The sequence below is a fragment of the Leptodactylus fuscus genome, chromosome 7 (assembly GCF_031893055.1).
Source record: "Leptodactylus fuscus isolate aLepFus1 chromosome 7, aLepFus1.hap2, whole genome shotgun sequence".
In the NCBI taxonomy this organism is placed as follows: Eukaryota; Metazoa; Chordata; class Amphibia; order Anura; family Leptodactylidae; genus Leptodactylus; species Leptodactylus fuscus.
Window position 1 is genome coordinate 23,566,305 of NC_134271.1, and position 25,572 is coordinate 23,591,876.

General features: G+C 45.1%; 1 protein-coding gene across 8 annotated transcripts in view; it reads right to left on the minus strand.

Moving 5' to 3' along the window:
• Nucleotides 1-25,572, minus strand: part of BRSK2 (BR serine/threonine kinase 2) — a 98,975-nt gene that overhangs the window by 3,634 nt on the left and 69,769 nt on the right. For 2 of the 8 annotated variants that reach the window (XM_075281367.1, XM_075281369.1), the window contains exons 8-20: nucleotides 23,831-23,977; nucleotides 22,430-22,461; nucleotides 21,879-22,043; nucleotides 19,935-20,032; nucleotides 19,680-19,830; nucleotides 17,888-17,948; nucleotides 14,106-14,622; nucleotides 13,138-13,186; nucleotides 11,431-11,554; nucleotides 11,128-11,308; nucleotides 9,429-9,518; nucleotides 6,025-6,072; nucleotides 387-423 (exon numbers count right to left, since the gene is read on the minus strand). In XM_075281367.1, coding sequence (XP_075137468.1) covers nucleotides 387-423; nucleotides 6,025-6,072; nucleotides 9,429-9,518; nucleotides 11,128-11,308; nucleotides 11,431-11,554; nucleotides 13,138-13,186; nucleotides 14,106-14,622; nucleotides 17,888-17,948; nucleotides 19,680-19,830; nucleotides 19,935-20,032; nucleotides 21,879-22,043; nucleotides 22,430-22,461; nucleotides 23,831-23,977 — 1,700 coding nt within the window. Of the gene's footprint in view, nucleotides 1-386; nucleotides 424-5,671; nucleotides 6,073-9,428; nucleotides 9,519-11,127; nucleotides 11,309-11,430; nucleotides 11,555-13,137; nucleotides 13,187-14,105; nucleotides 14,623-17,887; nucleotides 17,949-19,679; nucleotides 19,831-19,934; nucleotides 20,033-21,878; nucleotides 22,044-22,429; nucleotides 22,462-23,830; nucleotides 23,978-25,572 lie in introns of those variants that run through there. The other 6 variants (XM_075281373.1, XM_075281374.1, XM_075281366.1 and 3 more) reach the window with 5 other exon arrangements.

The window sequence follows — 25,572 nt, forward strand, 5'->3', positions numbered from 1 at the left end:
CCCCTTTAAAGGGGTTGTCCAACACTAAATAGATTTTTTTTATTCATCAGTATGGAATCTGTGGGGGTCTGACACCTGAACCCCATACAGATCAGCTGTTCTAACATCCTAGTGGATGGCTGACGTGTGCAGTGCTGCTCCCATTCAAGCAATAGTAGTGATGCTGCAATTCCCCGGACCCGCTGTTGCACCGCTCCTATTATTCAAATAGGAGGAGCCTGCACATGTTCCCCATACACGCCAACAGTTTCTGGCACCCAGCTGATCTGTACAGGTCCTTGTGTCAGACCCCCACAGATCCCAAACTATGCTAAGGGAATTGCTATATATGCACTAAATCCTAAATCTATCATCATAGACTTGCCACATGTGATCCCACAATTTACCTAAATTTCATCATGTAACAGCCAACGTCTCTGAGTTCTAGTAAGAAAAAAATAGATGTAAAAGAGCATGCCGAGGAAATAATATAAGGAGAGTGAAGCGGTAAGAAAGAGCGGGAGTGATCAGTGACACGGGGATGGACGGGAGGGAGAGAAGGACAGGAGAGGGACAGAGAGATGTCGCAGAAGGAACACTGATAGGCAGAGACAGCCATAGACAGATATGAGACAACATGGCACAAATCATTAAGAGAATGCGGAGCATGGAACATTATACAAGCCGTCGTTCAGCTCTGTAGTCAATGGACGTCGCCAAGTGCTGCAGCCTTTAGAGCCACGGAGCTGAATGACACGTGAAGCAGATGTGACGGAGATGGCGGCATTATTTAGGAGCGTGTTGGCACCGGGAAAGAAGCAGCAAATGGGGTGAGGAAAGCAGAGCAGGAGCCGGTTCTATAGCGTGAATAAGTGTCTATGTTTGCAAGGGATTGTGGGATGCCGTATATTATTTCTGGTGCTGGTTTTCGGCACTACGTCCTGTTGGTGGTAATACAGGCCCGTCCTGTGATGTCAGTGGGAGGTGATGGCAACGGACTAGGCCCTGACACTGTCAGCACATTGTAGTCTGTGGCTAGGGGACTAGTTGGGGTCATATCTAAACCCAATGTGCCCGGGGGGCTTGTCATGATGGTGAGGTAATACGGCCGGGGGGCCCAGGTAAGCCCCTTACTTCAAGGGGGCGATGAAAATGGCTGTCAGGGTCTTTGACGTTGCTCCTATGCTAACATGTATATCCATATGTGGATTCTATTTACATGTATGTGTAGGTGGACGTGACCTTTAGATTACCGCGCTTCATGGATAATGGTGATAAATAGTTGTAGACATTGTATTAGAAAACGGCAGATTTATGAAAGCCGTCTATAGCAGCCAATCATAGCGCAGCTTTCATTTTGAGGAGAAGAAGATGAAATGAAAGCTGCGCAGTGATTGGTGAGGAGGTTTATGGACTGGTCTGAAAAAGAACAGTCTGTTACCCATCGCAACCAATCACGGTGCAGCTTCCATTTCTAATATTGCTCTTGGAAAATGAAAGCTGTGCTGTGATTGGTTGCTATAGAGAATAGAGATGAGCGAGTACTGTTTTGATCAGCCGATCCGAACAGCACGCTCCATAGAAATGAATGGATGCACCTGGTACTTCCACTTTGACGTCGGCCGGCCGCTTAACCCCCCGCGTGCCGGCCACGTCCATTCATTTCTATGCGAGCGTGCTGTTCGGATCGGCTAATCAAAACAGTACTCGCTCATCTCTAGTAGAGAACAGTTTTTTTATACTTTGTGTATGTTCACATGCTGATAAGGCCTGGTTCACAACTGCGCCCCGGTCACCGCTTTTAGGTTTCCGTCTTCTGCCGACAGGAGACGGAAACCCGGCAGTCAGTGTCAAATGAATGGGTTTGAAAACTGACTGCCGGTTTCCGTCTCCTGTCCAGTTTCTCGGGCAGAAGACGGAGACCAATAGCAGAGACCGGGGCGCAGATGTGAACCCCCAACTCTCCCAAACTGGGTAAACTCCCAGACTCCTGCAAGAGTGGACACAATTCCCGGGCCCGGCGAACTGCTACATCTGCCAGGTTTCCAGTCATATAATACCTGACATGGGTACTTTATGTGCCAGTCACGTCTCAAAAAAGGGGTACGACTCGCATATTTGGTAATGGAGTTCGGCGTACAAAAAGAGGGCGTGCTATGGCACAACAGGGTGGGGCTTTTCCAAACGGGGACGCACTTTTCTCTCCGAATATTTCATGCGGGAACCGAACGGAAACCACACGGACCCCATTGTAGTCTATGGGGTCCGCGTGTTTTCCCAGGTAACCAATTTTCTTTGCGTATAGGTTTCCATTCAGGGGGTCCCAAAGCGGACTTCCTGAACGAAATACTAAACGCAGATGTGAACCGGGCTTCAGCATGCCAAATCAACTGTGTGAACATACCCCAAAGCCTTATATGCACAACTGTTCCATTTTATACATCCCAAGCCTCCTTGAAGGTTTTCAACACCCGTCAAAACGGATTCTTATTTGTCTACTGGCCATTAAAAACGGACCCAATGACTTGCATTGAGTATTGATGGCCATCAAAACAAACAAATATAGGACGTCCGCTTTTTTGATGGACTTTTTTCACAGTTCACATGTGAATACACCCGTAGACTTTCATGATTTCTTGTGATAGGCTTTAGGGTGCATTCACACGGAGTAACGTGCCGCGTGACCTGGTACGTATACGCTGTGTGAGATTTTGAGCGCCGTATACGCTCCCATTGATTTCAATGGGAGCCTGGATCGTATACGCCGCGTTATTTTGCAAAATCACGGCCGCAAAATAACGCAGCGTATATGAGACTAACTCCCATTGAAATCAATGGGAGCGTATACGGCGCTCAAAATCTCACATGGCGTATACGTACCAGGTCACGCGGCACGTTACTCCGTGTGAATGCACCCTTAGACAGTTTCACAAATCTTCCCTTTAAAACCGCATCTCCTTCAGCACCGGCGCCAAGTGTGCCGCCGATATTGGAAGTATAGGTGTCAGGCGCGGGTTTATTACTTCTTCTGAGGGCCGGACCGCGCCATTCTAAGTGTTCACAGGAGCCACGTTAGTCCTTGTAGACATTATAATGACATATAGGTGATGTATCATTCAGGTCACTGCTTGTAATGTTGATTTCAGAGAAATGAAGTGACTGCCAGGAGCCATATGCAGGGAAATAACAGATCAGGGGAAGATGGAGATGCCATCATGAAGGATGGATGACGGGAAGTGATAACGGAGGGTGAGAAGAAAAATGGATGGAATAACATGAAGGCAAAATAAACAGAGGGGGCCGAGAGTGATGAATGGACAACATAAGAGGATTGGAGATGACAGAGATATAGGAATAAGATAGGGGGAGGAAAGAAAGAAAGGCCAGGCATAGTGGGAGAGCCGCAAGTGTTAGAATTACATATTACAGATTTTCAGGGTCCTCGCCAGAAGCAGCGCCTTAAAAAATTTCTGCCTCAACTTATCTGGGAGAAGAGCAATGGTTTCCAAGAAGTGCACTTCTAAACGTGCCAAAATCTATGACAATCCAGTCATGCAAGGGAAAAGTTCAGGCCTCGGGGTATATCCGGGGGAAAAGCAGCTGGTGGCTATAGGTGGGGGATGGGACGTGCGGGGCTAGGTCACTGTGCAGGACTCACTGGTAATATATTTATTACATACATTGCATAATTCCGCCACGGGCATGCATCACTGCTTAATGACTCCAAAAATTTGGATTGCCACCACCCCATTAGGAGCAGTCGTCTGCCATCTCTTTCCGAGACGCAGATATAATTGTAGGGGGTTTGTTTTACTTCCAGAAAATAATTTATTGCAACACGGGAAGTCATGCAACTTTGTAATGTAGAGGGGAATTTTTAGCCATCGGTTTTGCTGGAGTCTACATTGGTGTAATCTGCGCCAAATTGATCAAATATCTCAGAATTTTAGATAAATTTGGAGGCTCCATAAATCTAAGGGCCCATTCCCATGATGTAACGCGGCGCTCATTCTTACACGTAAACATGTGTCAGAGTCAGCGCTTCAAAACAGAATCCCATTGACTTCAATGGGTTCTGTTTAACATGCGTAACACATTGAAATCAATGGCTTGAAAAGCTTCCCATTGATTTCAATGTGTACAGCGCGCATAAGACGGAACCCATTGAGGTCAATGGGATTCTGTTTTGAAGCGCTCACTCTGACACGTGTTTATGTGTCAGAATGAGCGCCGCGTTACATCGTGGGAACGGGCCCTTATACTTCTGTTCTTACTCCTGAGGCCTGGTTCACAGCTCTGTTCGGCATTCTGTTCGGGGAGTCCGCTTGGGGAGCCCACAAATGGAATACCGAACACATTGACAAGTGGTGAGCTTATGAAAGCACATGGACCCCATAGACTATAATGGGGTCCGTATGTTTTCCGCGCGGTGTCTGCACGAATCATGTGGAGAAGAAAGTAGTTCCTCTCCGCCTGTTCATGTGGACACCGCGCAGAAAATACAAGGACCCCATTATAGTCTATGGGGTCCATGTGCTTTCATAAGCTCCCCACTTGTCAATGCGTTCAGTATTCTGTTCGGGGGGTTCCCAAGCGGACTCCCCAAACGGAACACTGAACGCAGATGTGAACCAGGTCTAAGATTGTGCCAATTTAGGTAGTCGGACATACAGGCTAACCTCGCCCACTTTCCCACCCCTTTTCAAAGTGGAGTATGTGGTGTAAAAATGAAAAAAGCTGCAAAAGTTTTGAGCACATGATCTCAAAAAATGGCAGATCCATATTTTTGCCAATTTTTATGCCAAAATTTTGGCGTGCAGGGTTCGATACATTCCCCCATTGTGCCTCAAATGTTCACTAGCTTAAAGATCTCGGTTTGTGGTCAGCGAATAGAAACTTTATTGTCTCAATCATGGCCAAGTAACACAGAGGCACAGCTCACATCTGAAGAGACAACGCTGACCAATATTGTGGCACGGCCATAACCTGCAATTTTGAAGGTAATGATACAGCCATTGGCCACCATGGGAGGACAAATACTTGTGCACCCTTTGCTTGGCTTTATTTTACTTGCTGCTCCTTGTATCACTGTTATTAACATTCAGTGACTCTGTGGACAAACTACATTTCCCATTATTCATCTGCCTCCTCTCAGTCTCCGTGTTTGATGAGCTTGCAAACAAAACATCACAGCATCATGTGACCTTGCACGAAAGGGCGATTTATTACCTGTGATTTCATTGCAGGGTAGCCTGGAGAAGTGAGGGGTATACAGAGAGTGAGAGCCGGCAGATGAATCATGGGAAATGTAGTTTGTCCACAGATTCACTGCATGTAAATAAAAGTGATACAAGGAGAAGCAAGTAAAATAAAGGCAGTAAAAGGCTGCACTCCCTATCCATGGTGTCTCTAGAGTCTCTGTGTGAATGGAACAATTGTCATGCACGTGCACTACTGCGTAATTAACCCCTATGAGACTGCCTGAGAGACGCTGAGTACATCACTACTCTCACGATCCACAGGATTGGAGTGGCGTGAGGACCCGGTTCACTTATCAGTGAGTCCTGACAGATGGGCCGGTGGTTAGGGGATAACTTGTTATTACTTTAATACTCTTTTGAGATTAATTTACAAGAAAATGGTAACCCCTTTAAGAAATTTCAAGTTACAAGAATTCCATTATTGCAGATAGTTCTATGGATATAGTGGACTATATCTGTATATACCTGCACAGTGACACAGCCCCTTTAAGTGGAGAGTAACTAGCATGTATTACCTTGGTGTGTATGGTCCTATGCAAGTGTATATACACAAGTGTTTGGTGTATGTGTATCTGTATGCGTAGAGTAGGTCAGTTCTCGCCTGTGATGGTGCAGTTATAGTGCATTACCCTGGGAGGGGTAGGTGGGATCTGAGGAAAGGAGCTGTCATGAGCAGGGGTGGGTAGGGGTTGACTTAAGGGTTATTTGCGTGGGAAGCAAGGGGGGGAAGGGGAGCGATAGCAACAGCAGCGGAGATATGAGCACACAGCTGGAGGGTCCTTACCACATTTTGAGATCTTCCCACTGAGATACTCCATACAGTTATTTGTGTCTGAACAGCACAAGGGGAAAAACAGGGTGGGGGGACATGAACCAAACATTCCCACACAAAACAGCCGCCCCCCTTTTAACGCACACACCGTTCATCAAGAATAAGACGGATGGAGCGGTGGCCTCGTGTGCCATAAACCCATTCAATTTTGAAGGTAACACCTAAGTATGACCCACAAAATCACGCAGCCATTGGCCGTTGAATGGGGGCTATCGAATATGGTAAACACTCCATCTCTTCTTACCCTTCAGCCTAACGTCTTGTAAAAAGCTGGAAAATTCAGGTGAGATTGCAGTTCACCCCAATATTGCCGCAGAGAATTTGGGCGTTATTTGGTGGGTTCCTATTAGGCCAGGGCTAAACGGCAACTTTGGCATTGGCTTCACATGACTCCTTCCCAATGTAAGTGTATGGGATCACACTACGGCCCCGAGCGTGCTACGACTATGACGTCCGGTTACATAAAGATCGAGCACTGGTGGATTGTTTTGCAACTAGAAATCGCAACACCCTCAGGGCCACAATGCAACTGCATTCACTTACATTAGGGAAGACATGACAAGGCGACATGACGGTGTCACAGCCAAAGTTGCCATGCAGCCCTAGCGATATGTGAACGGAACAAGGTGATCTCCCCCCGCCCTTCCTGAGGTCAGCTGTAATAACACCAGAATTCACAAATTTTTAAAGAGGTTAGGCTTTAAAGGGGATGTATAAGATGAGAATACATATATCTACCTTCTTCCACAAGCAGCACCACCTTTGTCCATAGGCTGTATCTGGTATTGCAGCTAAGCCCCTTTGAATTGAACAGAGCAAAGCTGCAATGCCACATACAACCTGGGGAGAGGGGTGGCGCTGTATCTGAAAGTAAGCAGTCATGTTTTTCTCATCTCATTCAACTCCCTTAAATATACTACAATAAACAAGCAATAGGTATAATGCAAAGTATGACCTGAGTATTACTATAAAGTGCACCTGTCACCTCTCGCTCTGTATGGGGGGCACAGTATATATACTATATACTGTCAGGTACCTTACGAGGGATATATTCTCCCCTAGAAGGAATCCTACTATGGGTAAGCAGGTGATAGGTTCACTTTCAGTGTCTGTTTTGCTCTTAATTTTTATATATTCTGCTGATGGCAGGTTTAGAATATTTTCACTCTTTGTAGACCTTCCAGATACATAATGGGATTTGCACGTTGTTTTTGGCGACTAAAGGCCTGTAACACACACAGAGTAGGAAGGTTGTACTAATGGATGTTTTGGATGAGAGATGGATTTATGTTGCCAGGTTAGCCAGGTAAAGGTAGTCACAAGTGGCTCCTATCGGGGCTGTTTGGGGGCCTAGATCTCATCCTTAAAGTTCACACTCCAAAGATGACAAAGTTAAGGTACCCATACAGCTCCAATACCTGTTTGTTTGGATGACAGCTATTCCTTGTCATACCTCCATATACATACATGCTCGACTTGGCCAGGAGTGCATGTGCTTTCAACAAGGAAAGGGAAAGACACTGTCAGACACCTCGGGTAGCAGTTCATCTTCTGGGAGAAAACCAACATCTCCATCCATTTCACCTGCTGTTGAGACATCCTCATACAGCTGATATAGTGGATGTGTATATACCCCTTGTTCACATCTGCGTTGGTATTCTGTCCGGGGGAGTCCGCATGAGGACCCCTCCCTCCAAACAGAATACCGAAAGCAACTGCAAGCGGTGTGCAGTGAAAGCACACGGACCCCATAGACTATAATGGGGTCCATGTGCATGCCGCCAGATCTCTGCAGGGATCATGCAGACAGGAAAGTAGTTCCTGTCCGCATGACTTGTGCGGGCAGCGTGCGGCAAGCACACAGACCCCATTATAGTCTATGGGGTCCGAGTGCTTTCACTGCACACTGCTGCAGTGAAAGCACTTGCGTTCGGTAGTCCGTTCGGAGGCTCCCCATGCGGACTCCCCAGACAGAATACCGAACACAGATGTGAAACAAGCATAAGAGAGGAGGGAATTGTGTAAAGGGTGAGATCATCCCAGAATAGGGGCTCCAATATCATAAGAAAACTTCAAGAATAGGTGAGGGCAAAAATATCACTGGAAAACCATGTCTTCATGGCATGACAAGACAGCTGTGTTCCAACAAAACGACACCGGCCCTTTAAATGGCTCATCTGGCAACACTAAGATGACATGGTACACACATCTAGAACAATCCTATAACACATCTAGAACAATTCTACATCATTTCCAACAATGAATCCTTGGCTAATGTAGGAAGTATTATAATAATAATTAATAATAATAATAATTCACAGCGTCAGAGAAGTCTTTCCAAAGAAAGAATATGCAGAGTACAGTATGCTGGGAGTAAGATGGAAGGTGAACTGAGGGATAGACTCCAGGTATTGTAATAAAACCTCATTTATGATCATTCACGTTCTTTATTGTCATATTATTAACCAGTGCAATGAGTATACAATGCACAGTAGATGCTGCCTGTGTATATAATGTATAGCAAACTATATACCTGGCTGTGCCGTAACAAACTGCTCCATAGAAAGTAACATAATCTGGACGCTATTCTTCCTATGGAAAGATCTCTAGACTGCGGCTGTCTCTGTTCTTTCTGTGCTCACGTCACATGTTTAACCCTTAAGTACTATATGGCAGTGGTGTATGATAGACACCATGATAGTACTTAAGGGTTAATGTTATCATATATAAGTGCTGAAAATCGTATTAAAGGTTGGAGTATATTACAACTATCAGAACATACTATGACTATCCTTGGGGTCAGATGGGCGCTTTTCCCCTGGGCTTCCTGTATTCCCAGCAGATTCACTGATATGACTGATTTCGAGGGTCCTAACAGCAGCATACCCAATGATCGCCTTATCATCAAGACCCTGTTAAAGGGAGTCTGTCAGTGCCTTCCTCACCATAAATAAAGCAGGATTTACATAGGACAGGCTGAGCACTTGCCCTGATTGGGACCACCCACTTGGCAACTCACTTGCATATGATATTTCAGACCACTACCTGGCACTGTATTCAGTTTTTGAAAGGCAATGGCAGACTCCCTTAAAGTGAGATGTGCTGTACACCTGCCAGCATGCAAAATGTATTGCCGCTAGTTGTAGTCCAGCGCTATAGCGTGTGTATTATATATCTGCACCCGGGGTTTTACACTTCCATCTTAAGGGCCAGATTCTGCCTCCCTGGGCATCAGTGGCGTACTTACCATAGAGACACAGATCAGTGCTCGGATTTTAATGTATGGTGCAGGTCACTTGCTTATGTGCTTTGTGTAAGGCATATAGTAAGGTAGAATACACCTTCTATCCTCTCACCTGAAAGCTGCAGTACAGATGGTTGCTCGTGGGAACTCAAGAGCTGAGTCTGAATTGTCTCCACAACCCGTTTGAACCTCCTGCTGGGACCTGAAGCAATTACAGAATGTAACATATGTCAACATGCAGAATGGCAGACATTGTACTGAATAGTCTGCATATAGACCATATAGGTAAAATAGGATTTTTTATGCTGACAGGCACTGCCCACGTGGATGTACAATGGCACGAATCCCCTATAAACAATGCTCATAATTACTTAGTTAAGGGGATATTGTCACTCCTTAGGGAGAGACCACCATATAGGTGTGTGGAGACTTGTTAAGCCTTTAGCACTCCACTTTGCAAGGAACTATGGGAAGAATATGCAAATCTGCCTTCCATGATGTAATTAGGAAGACAGTTACTTACTAACTGTACCTCACTGCAGCCACGTCTTATTAACTGTGCCTCACCGCAGCCATGTCTTATTAACTGTGCCTCACCGCAGCCACGTCTTACTAACTGTGCCTCACCGCAGCCACGTCTTACTAACTGTGCCTAACCGCAGCCACGTCTTATTAACTGTGCCTCACTGCAGCCACGTCTTACTAACTGTGCCTCACCGCAGCCACATCTTACTAACTGTGCATCACTACAGTCACGTCTTACTAACTGTGCGTCACTGCGGCCACGTCTTATTAACTGTGCCTCACCGCAGCCACATCTTATTAACTGTGCCTTACCGCAGCCATGTCTTACTAACTGTGCCTCACCGCAGCCATGTCTTACTAACTGTGCCTCACCGCAGCCATGTCTTACTAACTGGGCCTCACCGCAGCCATGTCTTACTAACTGTGTATCACTGTGGCCATGTCTTACTATCTGTGCCTCACTGCAGCCATGTCTTACTAACTGTGCCTCACTGCAGCCACGTCTTATTCACTGTGCCTCACCGAACCCATGTCTTACTAACTGTGCATCACTGTGGCCATGTCTTACTAACTGTGCCTCACCGCAGCCATGTCTTACTAACTGTGTATCACTGTGGCCATGTCTTACTATCTGTGCCTCACTGCAGCCATGTCTTACTAACTGTGCCTCACTGCAGCCATGTCTTACTAACTGTGCCTCACTGCAGCCACGTCTTACTAACTGTGCCTCACTACAGCCATGTCTTACTAACTGTGCATCATTGTGGCCATGTCCTCCTAACTGTGCCTCACTACAAATGTGTGTCACTAATTTACTCTGCCACATAAGGTTATATCAGTGTATATTCTGTGTTCTGTAATACTACTGATCATACCTTTACCGTGAAATAATTGTATAAAATTCCTTTAAAATAAATTGCTGCTTTATCTCTCTACTGTGACATTACGTTGATACTATGACATCACTATGTTTGATACTTTTACTTTTTGACATCACCCCTGTGTTGTGACCTCATGATTTTTATTATTCCCCTGCAGAGATATCACTGTATATATTGGAACATGTCGTACATATACTAGACCTAGTACCTGACAGGGCCCAACAGTCCCTCCGTCACATAAGAGAATATAAGCGCTGTATGTTGCATGTAGAGTAGAGGGCCTTGTTACCCCTACCTGTGTCTGTATATCCAAAACAGACCCAACCACATTCTTCCCCGGCAGATAATAGTATGGGCACTTAAAGGTGTAGAGCAAGGTAATAAACGTGAGCGGGTCAGCGCTACCTGATAGCAGAGTAAAGGTGACTGAGTAAATCCCGCAGTCCTTCTGCTTCTCTCCACTTTCTGTATATGTAATATCCACTTGAAACTTCACTGGCTTCTGGAAGACAGATGGACCCCCTGTGGACTTGTACTCCGCTCGGAAACTGGTTTGTGATATCACGCTGTGACTGAGACTTGGGATCTACAGAAGACACATTATAATGGGTGGGTGACTGCTGCAGCTAAAAAATAATATCAACATGCCGGCATTGAGATGAAGTCTTCATGGGAAACCGTGTATAAATAATATATATATAGTCTTACCGACAGAAAGGCTTGTACTATGTCAGCTTTAATGGAGCTTAAAGGCTTGTCCTTAATGACCACAAAGATTTGATCTTCTTTCTCCAAGGTGAGGAAGTTACCAAACCAAGACTTTTTGGCCAGTCTGGGAAGGAATCAGATAGAAAATAGAAACAGAGAAAAGAAAGGAGACAAGACGTGAGAATAAAACAAAGGCTGAATAAAGCCATACAGATCAGCGCAACGTTATAAGAATCCAGCCACCTCTCCAAGAAGGATTGGGCATACTGGATTACAACTTGCCCAATCCTTTGCTCTCACAAGAGATAAAACACCAGAAATGTCTGGCTGTTGTATTCTTCTCCCCCATTGCAAACACATGCATACTTAGCCGAACCATGTGTTTATGTTTGGCCTCATTCACATCTGTGTTGGTAATCCGTTTGGGGGAGTCCCCCCACCCCCCCAACGGACTGCCAAATACATTGGCAAGCGGTGTGCAGTGAGAGCACATGGACCCCATAGATTATAATGGGGTCCGTGTGATCTCCGCATGGAGCATGTGGACAGAAAAGTACTTTGTGATCTACGTTCACGTCCACATGATTCGTGGAGAGCACACAGACCCCATTATAGTGTATGGGGTCCATGTACTTTCACTGCACACCGCTTGCCAATGCATTTGGTATTCTGTTTGGAGGGTCCCCATACGGACTCCCCGAACAGATTACCAAACGAGGGGTAAGAGAGAATAGCTGCGGATTGCTATTGAAAACCTATAGGCTCTGAAACTACATCCACAAATAGCTATGGCAATGGTTTGTAACCATAAGAACATTGAGGAATCCATGGACAAGTTTTCTTCTCCATAGCCTTGTACCCATTGCTACCTCGAAGGGTAGATAAAACATTCTATGTAGTGACTGGTTTGCTGAGCATCTTTAAGAAAGTGGATCTCTATGCTTTATGGTGAAAGTGATGGATCTTAACTCTGTATGGTACAAGTAACAGGTTCCATAAGTTTCAGGAAACTTATGACCAGCTCCTCAATCCCAAGGGCTGAGGGAGTCATCGCTGGGAAACATTGCTGTACGGTTATCTCAGAAACAATTTCACCAATGCTCAGTAAGACCCATTAATAACCATGCGATCCATATAATAATACAGACGAGCAAGACTACACTGATCTATATATCGCCCAGATTTATGGAATATTCACAAGACACGTGTATTTGTCATAAATTACCGCTGGGACACACATCCATCTTGATAATAGATATTGGGGACACCCATACCATGGCTGCTGTGAATGAAATGGTGTTTGCTCATATTTCTCTATTCATTTCTATGGGAGTTCCAAAAACAGTCAAGCACATTTACTTGGTTGTGTTAGGACCTCTGATAGAAACAATAGAGAACGCCACGCTTGTGCCACCACTCCATTCACAGCGGCCATGGGATGGGGGACCCTAACCCCATATGACCATGTGCCAGTGGTAATTTATGGATATGGGACCCATAGGTGGGACAAACATCTGTAGATTTGCTATAAATGTCTTTATTTTTCAGATCTGATGGAAACTTCCTACATTTACCATCGTGACACAGACTGTGGCTGGTAACAGGTCACCTGTTAAATTGAGTAGGTGGTCTGAGTATAAGGTAAAAGGCGGAAAAGGTTGAGTAGAAAGGGTCGGCAATAACTATGGGGTACAACAGAATACTCACTCTGGAGATGATTCTGGGGTCAAGTTGGTCATTTCATCTGCTGTGGGAACTGAACACATAGGATAGATTAATATTAATATGGTCATCTCTCATCAATGTGCTTATTATATCATATACAGGCTCGCACTTCCTCCGTCCCATCCATGCAAGCTTTTTGTCGGAAATACATCCTAACCTATACAAAGAAAATAGTCACTAAATACCTAGACTGTATAGGGGTACACAGCAATGATAAGGGGAATGTAACACGCAATTCCCTGGAGGAATAATAAAGGGATCGCAGAGAATGGCACAGAGGTTTAAGAAAATTTTCTCCAGAATTTTAGTATTTTACGGGGAATGCAAATATTTCCAAAAGCAGACAAGTCCTAGATAAAATAAACTGAATAAATAGTAAAATAAATTAATATAATAATAAAAAAATATATTCCATCTCCATCTATTATTACTTTTACTATTTTCAAGGTAGGCCATAAAAATTTGAGAGACGTGAGTTCCACTTCTGGGACCTATACCTATCTCAAAAATGGATCCCCTGACCCCGGGCCTGTCTGTATGTCATATTCGGGAGTTACGTAAAGACTGTGCGTATAAGTGAATGGGGGTTACAGCTATAACTAAGGCTGACTATACACAGACCACCGATCAGGCCTCAGCTATCTTCCCCAGTTCCCCCCATACACATGCACACTCGGCTTGGTTAGATGTAGGGAAGTGAGTGGTGGCCCAAGTGCATATAGATTGAAATCGAATTCTCTTGCCCACCACCTTCCTTCATGAGGACGGTAAGGAGACCCCTATACACATTAGAGTCAGCCAGTCCTGTTTAGGACCTCTGATGTGTTCCTCAATGTCATTGACAGGGCAGCTAAATCAGCATCCTGAGCCCTTCAGATGACTCGAGGTTCTAGCACACGATTCAGTCGCCCACTATTCACTTGTACTCATTCTTAAGAATTCTTTCTCACCTTGAAGTTTGCGGCGATGGAATCTCGGTGACCCCAGGAAGTTGTTCTTGATTGAATTCAGTCTTGTCCTCCAAGGCATTCCTCCAATACTTGGGCTGGATGGAGGGGTAGGGGAAGGGGTGCCCGCCGGACTTTCCTTGGGCGTGTGTACAGGCGTTCCCTTGGGAGTAGGGAGGGGGCTGCCACGGGGTGACGGATGAGGGGTAACCTGTATAAGGGGCACAGATTTGGGGGCCAGATCAGATGGGGGCAATTTGTTGGATGTTCTGCACGCATTATGCCCAGCAGGAGAGTTTGGAGCCCTTGGTGGGACACTCGAGTTATTTGTAGCAGGAAGGGGATTGGAACGAGTTGTCTGAAGGGGTTTGTCTGACGTTCTGGGCTTGGGGGGGAAGGTGTGGGTTTTGGGATGAGTTAGGTTGCAGTCACTGTGCCCTGCAGAATCAGAGGCTGGGGTGGTATGAGGTGAAGAAGACGGGGTAGGGGACTGGGGAAGGGCAAAAAACCTCCTTATAGGCTGTGAGAGAAAACGTAGTAAGGAAGGCAAGAGGTAACAGCAAAGAGAGGACAGCAAAAGAAGAAGATGAAGGATCCCAAAGAACCCAACAAAGAAAAGCAAGGAGCGGAAACACGGTCATACAGATATGGGAACGTAAAGAAGAACACGATATGAAGAGAAGATAAAGGACGGACACCAGGGAAGAGAAGTGAAAGATGAAAAATAAGCAGAAAAGAAATAAGGACATTCATCACGGGGAGAAGCAGAAGCGAGAAGGAAATAGGATGAGAATTGGAAAGCCACGAGGAAGAGGACGCGGATTGATAGGTTTAGTGGGTCACAAATAGAGACATTGAAGCAAAGCAGCCATGGGAGGAGGAACGATCATTTGTCAAATAGGGGTACAAAGGGTCAATGGAAGGAATGACAGCAGCCAAAATGAGAATGAAAAAAAGAAAAGAGACATGCATGTTAGAAGCAGCACCCCAAAAACCAGCCAAAGCGAGAGAGCAGTCCCGCAGCAATGAGAAAGCCATCAGCCATATTACCTGCCATACCACAGATAGGGAATAAACCAGCAATCCTACAAACTACTGTCCAGTCACTGTATATATTACTGCCATCACTGTCCTAGGTACATGGGAACATCAGAGAGTGACCAAGACTGACCGAAAGTGGTCTACACAAGTAGATGTGTACTTCAGATTTATAACTGGGGTGAGGATTGTGCGTTCACTTCTATGTGAGTTTTTATACGCCGACTACTGAGGACCGTCTTCTGAGCCAAGTCGCAGTCAGGAAAGAGCCGGGACACAGAGGCTGGTGGTGGATCCTAAAGGTGTGGCCACTCTGATCAGACACTTAGGCCCTATTCACATTTGTGTTTGGAATTCCACAGACCCCATAGAGTATAATGAGGTCCCTGTAATTTCCACACAAAACATGCAGAGAGAAAAGTCCTCTGAGTCCTTTTCTCTCCACAGGTTTCATGCAGAAACCACACGGACCCATTATAGTCTATGGGGTCCGCGGGTGTCCTTAGGTAGCCGCTTTTTATGTGTATAGGTTTCCTTTTCTAGGGTCCCCAAGAGGACCTCCTGAATGCAGATGTGAATAGGGCCTAATGGTATATTCTGTGGATGTCTTTAGTGGGGGAAAACCCTTTAACAAGATTTTGTTGCTGTTTTTTAAGCCAAAGCCAAGAATGGCTACATAAGGAACGGGAAATATATAGGAAGCTCTTATATTTCTCCCTTCTGCTCAATCCATTCCTGACTTTGGCTCAATAAACTGCAACAAAAAAAGCTGCGTGTCCAGGCCCACGGGCCAGAAATGCTGCAATTTGGCCACCGTGGAAACACGGCAGTAAAAATCACAGCGTTTTACAGTACTTGCAAAGTGGATGGGATTCAAGCAAATCTCATGCTCACTTTGCAGAAAAAATTGCAGCACGGACACGCTTCGATTTCCAAAAACGTGGTTTTGAAAATCGCATCATGTCAATTATATCTATGGAAACACTGTTGGATTTCCCATAGATGTTGTAACAGAAAATCCGCGGAGGAAAACTCTGTGGGCTTTCTGTTCAAAGCGCTGCGGGAAGAACTGCGATGTGTTCACGTCGCGGTTGCTCCCGCAGTGCTTTAGCGCAGTGGTTCTGGCCCATGGGGCCTTAGTCTAATGCTCTCGACACCACATTCGGAAGCACGTGGCCACACCTGTCGCAGCACCCATTTTCCATACTCAACAAACTTCCCTAACATAAAGACTGACAGGGCCAATGTGCCACGGCCACAAACAACCACTGATGCCAACCCGGGTATAAGAAGAGATCAACAGCACACGGATTAAAAGTTTTCTTGTATGTTCACTAGGTCCGCAATATTCCCTACAGTAGCAAATAGTTTGTTACTGACAGACTCCCCTTAAGTTATATAAGAATATTTTTTATATATGGTTTATGGTATAATGTTTCTCCATTAGCCATATGGATGCTGTATTTGTATACAGGGGGAAACGCGATGGTTTAACACTGGCTAACATATGGGTAAATATGGCTGGGAGTATAGAGAAATAAGTAAGGAGGATTGCCATGTTTATGCCGTAATGCATAGATGCTGTAGTATAATGGAAGCATGTGCTGAATTACACAGAGGACCAGGGCTACTTCTCATTCATCCAGACATGACTACGAGCCAGGCATCCCAATTACATGATAAGTGATTGTACTGTCTAATAAAAAGCCAGCCATCACAGGTTTTGAGTAGAGATGAGAGAACACTATTCGAAACAGCCGTTTCGAATAGCACGCTCCCATAGAAATGAATGGGCGTAAGGGGTTAAGCACCCGGCCGCCGGCAAAGTCTGTGTACTGGCCGCTTCTATTCACTTCTATGGGAGCGTGCTATTCGAAACGGCTGTTTCGAATAGTGCTCGCTCATCTCTAGTTTTGAGCAATTGTCCATCTTAAGCTGACGTTACACAGAATATCTGTTGGCTGGACACACACACTGACTCAATATAGTCTAATAGCCCCATGCACGTGCCGTATATTATTATAGGTCCATGCATGGGGCTTCAAGCATTGGGCAAAACTCAGAACAAGTCCAATAGCTCTCTGTTTTGCGGCCCACCAAAGGAAGTGAATGGGCCAGATATAGGTCATGTGCCATTTTCCCACGGGCCTGGCACATGCACACGACCTCTACTAAAGGTCCACAAGTCGCTATGGATCCTTATATGTAGGTATGCCTGGCTAGTGTTCACATTGTCCACATTCTGCCATTACCTATGTGTCACAGAAATCCCACAAATACACACATGCGGGTTTCACTTGAGTTACTGAGCCATGTTTTATGGGTAAAATATACATTTATGAAAGTGGAAGTGGTGAAAAAGGCTCCAATATAACATCTTTGGTTTCAGGTTATGTGTTTGACAGCTCTATATAAATACGCTGTTTATTTCAGTGAAGTCTGGGCTTCATTATCTTATATTGCGTTATAACTTTTCAGAGCTTAGTAACTCAAGCAGCATATGTGTGTCTACTGTCTAGGTAAAATACAACATATTACATTAATGGCACGTAATAAGGATGACTAGCGTGAGCATGGGGTAACAGAAGAATGGCTCCCATTATCAGTTATAGTGGTTGTTACATTATATGGAGGAACAACTGTATGTGGAATATAAATCCCCGCTATTGGATATTACAAAGGAGGTGTAGGTGGGAATAGGTAGGGGATATAATAAGGAATAGAGTAATGGAGAAGGGAGCACTTACCCTGGGACTGCTGATAGGGCTGGTAGAAAGTCCTGAAGAAGCACCACTGATAGATCGCGACCTGAAAGACACAACACCTTGTGATATTTTTGTCTTTTGCTCCTTGAACTAAGCTCCCTTCGGATATCTATCACCTGCAAGTCTTTTATGGTGTCAAGTCAATGACAATAACCTTAAAGGGATTCTATCATTGGATATCCTTTTTTTCTCCCTAACACGTAGGAATAGCCTTAAGAAAGGCTATTCTTCTCCTACCTTTAGATGTGTTCTCTGCGCCGCCAGCACCAGGGGCATCCCCAATGCTGCGCGACAACTCTCCATCTTCTTCTGGAACGCCCTCTCCCAGTGTCTTCTTCCGTCCTGGGTTTCAATCTTCTAGGCCTTGGGCAGAGCCGACTGCACATGTCCGGGCCACAAGAAAATCGCCGCTTACACCAGCTTACTGTATAAGTGGCCATCCTCTTGTGGCCCGGGCAAGCGCAGTCAGCTCTGCCCGAGGCCTAGAAGATTGAAACCCAGGACGGAAGAAGACACAGGGAGAGGCCGTTCCAGACGATGGAGGCGGCGCTGGAGAGTTCTCTCACAGCATTGGGAACGCCCCCAGTGCTGTTTGAGCGCTGAGGACCACCCCCAGTGCTGCGAGAGAACTCAACTGCATACCAAAGAAAACCTGGATTTCTATCGAATGGCAGCGCGGAGAAGACATCTAAAGGTAGGAGAAGAATAGCCTTTCTTAAGGCTATTCCTACGTGTTAGTCAGAAAAAAGGTTATCCAATGATAGGATCCTTTTAAGATTCTAGACGCACCAAATTTATCATCCAGACCCAGCCACTGTGATAAATTTGGCGTTTCTTTATACTGTCTAGTCTCAATGTATGATTTGTAAATTAGTCAGGATTAGTAAACATGCCCCAAAGAATATTTTATTATAGATTTATTTACTTTTAAAGGGGACCTTTCACCACCACCATTAACACCAACTCTTGGCATCTTTCAATAGGCCCTGTTCCACTGATTCTGGCACAGCTGGAATTTTTCTTCTAGCCTCTACTGTTTCCGAGCAAGCATTTCTGTATTTATAGCACACTAATGCTCTCTCTGCTGTCAAGTGGGCGGTTCCTGGCTAGAGCTGAAAGATAGAGACTGCCCACCTGACAGTAAAGAGCATAGCTGTGCTGAAACTAACAGCAAGGACTGCTCGGGAAGAGGAAAAGATAGAGAAAAAATTCCAGCTGCGTAAGATTCAGTGGAGCGGGGCCTATTAAAGGATGCAGCGATCTGGAGTTGGTGGTGAAAGGTCCTGTTTATTGGGGTTCTAGGATTGGAAAAACATGCCACTTTCATCAAAACCAGAGCCAAACCTATTCACAGCTTTTGTGTAGTATTTTATCACAACCCTATTCACTTCACTGAAGTTGAGCTGCAAAACTAGACACAACCCATGAACAGTTGTGTTGTTGTTCTGGAAGAAAGTGGCTAAGTTTGGGACTTGAATCCATCTCAAGAATGGCGCCCCATCTGGAAAGTGAGAGGGGCCACACATGCATTTGTACGGAAGTTTTGGGAAATAGCTCCTATACAAATGAATGAAGAGGTTGTATCCTATGGATACAGCTATAAATACTGAGATGGGGCCATCCCTTTAACTTGTCACTAAAATGTAGCACCACTTTCTCATTAGGATCCCGAGACCCGCTGCTTAATATTGTTATCACGCTACCCACTATCAGGGTTAAAAGCAACCCCCTTTAACGGCTCATTGTGGTGTATGAAGTAAGTGATGAGATTTACCTCTGCCCATGCTGTGCCATCTCAATAGCTCTGCGTGCGGGTACTGGCGAACCACCATCTGTTCCACTAAGCACCTCCATAGATTTCCTCTCTGGCCTTCTCTTTCCATGGCGAGTCAACATGGGCGAGTCCACTCTTTTTCTAGGGGGGTCTATTAGAAAAAATTGTGAGTGACTAAATGTGAGTATCTTTGAAAAAATGGCTAGAAAATGAAATATGTCAGAATAACAATGAATGCGAATACAGATCCATTACCGATGTCCGCTCTTGGAGGAAGATCTTCATCTTCTTGGCTGGGATACCTCTCCTTACGATCCAATAACAAAAAATAAATCATCTTCTCCTGGTTCTCTCTGAATATTAAGTAAGAAATGGTTTAGACATAGCTCGGCTTTTGTTTCCTATTATAAATGCTATGTGTGTTATGTTCTATGGCTTATGACAAGCTGCCATGTTGTAGATGCGGTCCTATCTGGGGGGCAGCATGCAGGTTACAGGGGGTGCAAAAGTGAGGTCGGGAAAGGAGCCCAGTAACCCCAAGCAAGTTCTGCTTTCTATTGAAATCTATGGTGAGTCAGAAAGTCATAAGCTCCTTTAGGCCTGTGGTCTACAAGAGCATATAAGCAGAGGTCAGTAACCTTTGGCCCTCCAGCTGCTGCGAAACTACAACTCCCAGCATGCTCCATTCACTTCCATGGGAGTTCCAAGAACAGTAGAGCAAGCATGCATGATGGGAGTTGTAGTTTTACAACAGCTGGAGAGCCGAAGGTTGCCTAACTCTAATGTTAGAGGATGTGAGGGTCCCAAAACATGTTATTACGTGGGGCCACAAGGTGTGTCATTTTTTTTTAGAGATGTACTGTTATTGTGTAGGCCTAAAAAGGGACAAAACTGTAGAGGAAGAGCATTGGGGCATTATTACCATTTGGGGCATTATTAGCATCTGGGACACTACAGATGGTGAGTTTGTCTGGAAAAGTGAATAGCCAAAAAGTCTGGATGTTTTACATAGTAGGAAAATTGATGATGGTGGTCTGGGCCGGATCGAGAACAAAACTCAAACTGAACCATTCTAATGATAGAACATAAGGCTGAATTCACGCTGAGTTTTTGGTCAGGAATTCAGGAATCCGCATCAAAATTCTCCAAAAAACGACTCACCATACAGTCCTATGTAACCTGCTTTTTTTTTCTTTCCGCTATTGTATTTTCTGCTACCGCAAAAAAAGAAGCAATATGTCCGTTCTTCAGGTGTTTTCCACCGGAGAAAATCAATACAAGTCGCAAGGCGTTTTTGACAAAAATAGCCTCAAAAAACGCTAGGCGGATTTTTCGCCTCCCATTGACTTGCATTTATTTTTTGCAGTGGATTTTTCCTGACCTAATTCCTGACCAAAAAACTCAGTGTGAACTCAGCCTAAGTTCACACGGGTTTTTTTTTGGATCAGAACCTGAGGCGGATTCAAAAAATTGGGTAGCTGTGACTGAAAGCAGATGCACTACACCGGCAGCCAGCCACGCACTTCGCTCCAATGAATGGGCCTAGTCCGGAGGAGGGAGTGTCTTCAGGCCGAATCGCGAGAATGAACATCTCGCTTCTTTTTTTGCTTGTGCCGGCTCCAAGAAAAAGCTCCTGAGCAGCTCCCATTGATTTCAATGGGAGCCGTCTTTTTGATCAGGATTTTGAGGCGAATACGGCCTCAAAATCCTGACCAAAAAAACTCTGTGTGAACTTACCCTAACACTGCGAGGCATTGGGTGCCACTTCTATGGAATAGCTTCAGGAGTACAAAGACCAATGGTCACATATTGGTGACCTTAAAGTGATAGATACCAGTATTAGTGATATGGTCTGTAGATCACCTGTGTAGAACTGGTTTCTACCGCTCTATGGTCACTGTATAGCACCAGTATTGCTCTCGGCACACGTCTGTCAGTTCCATAGAGATGAATGGTGCATGACTGGCACTCCACTCAAATACAGGAACAAGGGATGCCATGACCGATGGGATCCCAACAGTTAGATCCCAGCTGACTGTATAGTATAGGAATATATTGTCTTTCTAGACAGACCCCTTTACCTGGAATGAACTGCACAAGCAGACACGTACAAAGTGGATGAAGTCAGAGAACTAAAAGGCAAAGCTGATTTTCTCATTTTCCTAAATTACATGAAAAAAAAACAATCCGGGCTCTTACTCTTCAGACAAGAGGTCCTGCAGCAATTTGTTGCGGTCTCTAAAGCAGCCTAGGGAGTGCATACTTTCCAACACATCGGGGTCTACATCCTCCAGCGATGGCAAAGACCCCATCTGTACCTTCCTGGGCACCGCCTGCTCTGGTTCTGGTTCATTCTTCCCCCCACTGTATTGAGAAAAAAAAAAAGAAGGTCTGAACATCATGCGTGTACACACAGCTATCTGTCACAAATCTTCATGTACACGGCCATCTGTCAATGTGCTATATGTACGCACTGTTGCCAACCATCTATCTGTCAGTAAGCTTAATATACACACACAGCAATCTGTCACCGTCACTAATCTTCATTGACATGCATATCCTATTTACAGACATGGACAGCACTTCCGATGAACACGCGGGGCTACGGCCAGTTCACTCATAGGATCTCTGTCGTATAGGAACGGGTCACACGTAGGCGATGCAAACACACATGCAGGACATAAAGGTAGACGCACAATACATACAGCACATGTATATATAGTCATATCTGCAATGGTTTATATACTTACATGTACCAGCTGTGCTTCTGAATGTTTTCTAACTGCAAGGGAAAAAACATACAACTAACACATACTGCTGTACGTCAGCCATGCTACCTCTAATAGTGATACTACACAAGGCCCAGTCTTCAGGACGGTGCACACCTTACAGATATCGGAAGGAACCGTGTAAAATAGAGACATGGGAAGGGTATTGGTGTGATTCTGGGCACCGCTTATCTAAATTGGAGGTGACTATGAAGTAGCAAGATATACCGCATTACATTAATAAAGCACAAGTCTGGGCTGGGCGAGCGCCTGTCTCAGCACAAATATACCATGATGTATTATTCCTGAGGAAGGGGCTTGTCCAGGCCAGAAAAGTATTGATCCTACAAAGGGGTTGTCCCGATTGCTGAGGCCTCTTCACTACTTGCCAAGCTCAGCGCCGTACAATGTATAGTGGTCATGTTTGGTATTGCAGCTCAGCCCTATTCATTTGAGTAGGACTGAGCTACGGGATGGCCATGTGATCAACGGATGTGAAGAAAAGAGGAAGGGGAGCTCGATATCACAATCTCAATAAATAATATAAAAGTTAGTAAGTCCTATTATTATACTCTGGGGTCTGAAGTCTTCACGATCGCAGGGTATAATAATCGCAGGCCTGTGGACAGGGAGGAAATGATTTAAAAAAACTCCATCATACTCACCTTTCCTAGGCTCCATCACCGGATTTGATCTTTTTTTCCTGGGTAGCATCTTATTGTCACTACTAAGACATTAGCAGCCCCAGATAATGCTGAGGCCCAATCACAGTTTCGCTCATCTCTAGTCACCACATTTATCATTTCGACAGATTATCTTTCTATGATAGAACATTTCCCACAGGTTCCCCTAAAGATTAGTCATCCTTTGTCTGCAGTAACACTGTACAGCCACTAGAAGGAGTATAGAGCTGTCTGCTTTTCAAGGATTCCAGTCTTCTTTTCAATGCAGGCATTACTAGTAGATTGTAGCATGCAGGATCCGCTCTGACACAGCCTATGCAGAGCTGAAGATCATCCCGTACGGAAAAGCTCTGCATAGGCTGTCAAGGCTGATCCTGTGTACGGCAATCATCTAGTAATGCCTGCAGGAAAAATGGCGTCCAGAGAGTGTAATCCCGTACCAGTGGAGGGAATGGGGACAAGGGCACAGTGGCTGGAACTGAGGGCATCAGATGGGTGTGCTTAACATGGATATATCATCACTAAATTACATTTTACAGGCGGAGCGTCACTTTAAGGATGGGATGGCAGCTGGACAATATAATGATATTATAACCCATTATAGGGTTATAGCTCCAATGACGTGTTCTCAAGTCTGTGCGTAACTGGAGTTACTGTTAGGGGGAAGAAAGTCGTCTTTGGGTCGCTCCATATTCCTCACCGTCAATCTCTTGATTGGATCCACCTCGATCATCCCGCATAGGAGGTTCTGACAGTCGGGGGGAATAAAATGTGGCATATGGAAGACCCCTCGTTTCACCTTCTCCAGGAGTTGCCTTAGATTGTCATCATCAAATGGGAGAGCACCCTAAAATACAAGAGAACAGTCATTTAGCCAACCCTCCAGCGGTGGCAGTATATCCAGCCAAGAAGGAACGTATGGGGGCAGTCGCGCAGCCTTGGACACAAACTGGATAAGTTACATGTTGCTGATGGATTCCTTAGCACTATGTGTTGGCAGTGCCAGAGGTGTCACTGCCCAATGTTATTGGGTTTGCTTCTTAATTCTGGTTGAGGGTTTAGTATTTCAGTCCACGTTCTGTGCAATTTCAGGGACCGAGTATCTGATGTTGACGTTTTGGGTAAAAAAACCTTCATCAGGCATCGTTTATAGCTCTAAGTGGGAGACCAATGCTGGAGAAGTTGATACAGGGGTGTCATTAGGGCTGCCCTTGGGCGACAAAGCCTTAGTGGGCATCTTTTGGAGCAACTCATGTGCACCACAGTAAAAAAAACAACCAAAGTTGGTTGTTTTTTGCTGAGGCAGAACTACTGGAAGGGGCTGTAATACAGTCCACTCCATACAAGTAGATACAACCTGTTCAGATGTTGGAAAGAAAAGAGAAATATTTGACCCAGATTCTTCTTTATTTCTTTATTGCTTACAGTTACTTAATATTGCTTACGGCTCACAGTGGAGTGTATATATATAATATACATATATGTATACACATACACATACAGAGGTATAACTACCAAAGACTGGGCTCCAAACCGAACATTTATTCTGCCTCCCCCCCCCCACAGCATAGCCACCCCTTTCTTGACCCCTACACAGCATAACGCCCCATTTACACACACTATAATGTTCCACAGTGGCCCCTCCACACAGTATAATGTCCCACAGAAACCCCTCCACACAGTATAATGTCCCATAGTGGCCCCTCCACACAGTATAATGTCCCATAGTGGCCCCTTCACACAGTATAATGTCCCATAGTGGCCCCTCCACACAGTATAATGTCCCATAGTGGCCCCTTCACACAGTATAATGTCCCATAGTGGCCCCTCCACACAGTATAATGTCCCATAGTGGCCCCTCCACACAGTATATTGTCCCATAGTGGCCTTCCACACAGTATAATGTCCTATAGCAGACCCTCCACACAGTATAATGTCCCACAGAAACCCATCTACACAGTATAATGTCTCATAATGGCCCCATGATGTTTGTTGCACATATTTCAAAAATTTCAGGTTCAGCTATGTGCTATGGGACACACAGGGCCCCCAAGAGGGCTGAAGGTGAAGCAGGTAACAGTCTATTTTTTTAAAAAAAAAACAGCACGGGTCCATCGTACCCCATAAGGTGAGGAAGTGAACACCCTGCAGGTGAGTGGGCCTCCTCGGGAACTGGGTGCCCCTGCACTTGCCTGGGTTTACTGGATGCTGGAGCCAGCCCTGGGTGTCTTGCCATAATGGAGAGAAATGTAGTTTGCTTGATACCTGAAATTGTCTAGAACATGTACTGATATACTATACACCCACACTGTGTTTCATGAGATTACAAACTAGAAATAAAAGCAATCCTTACATTAGTCTACTGTTCTACTTCTTGGATAATACAAAATACTGGGAAAGTGGATGATCCCACCCGAAATGTGCACCCTATTAAATGCAATC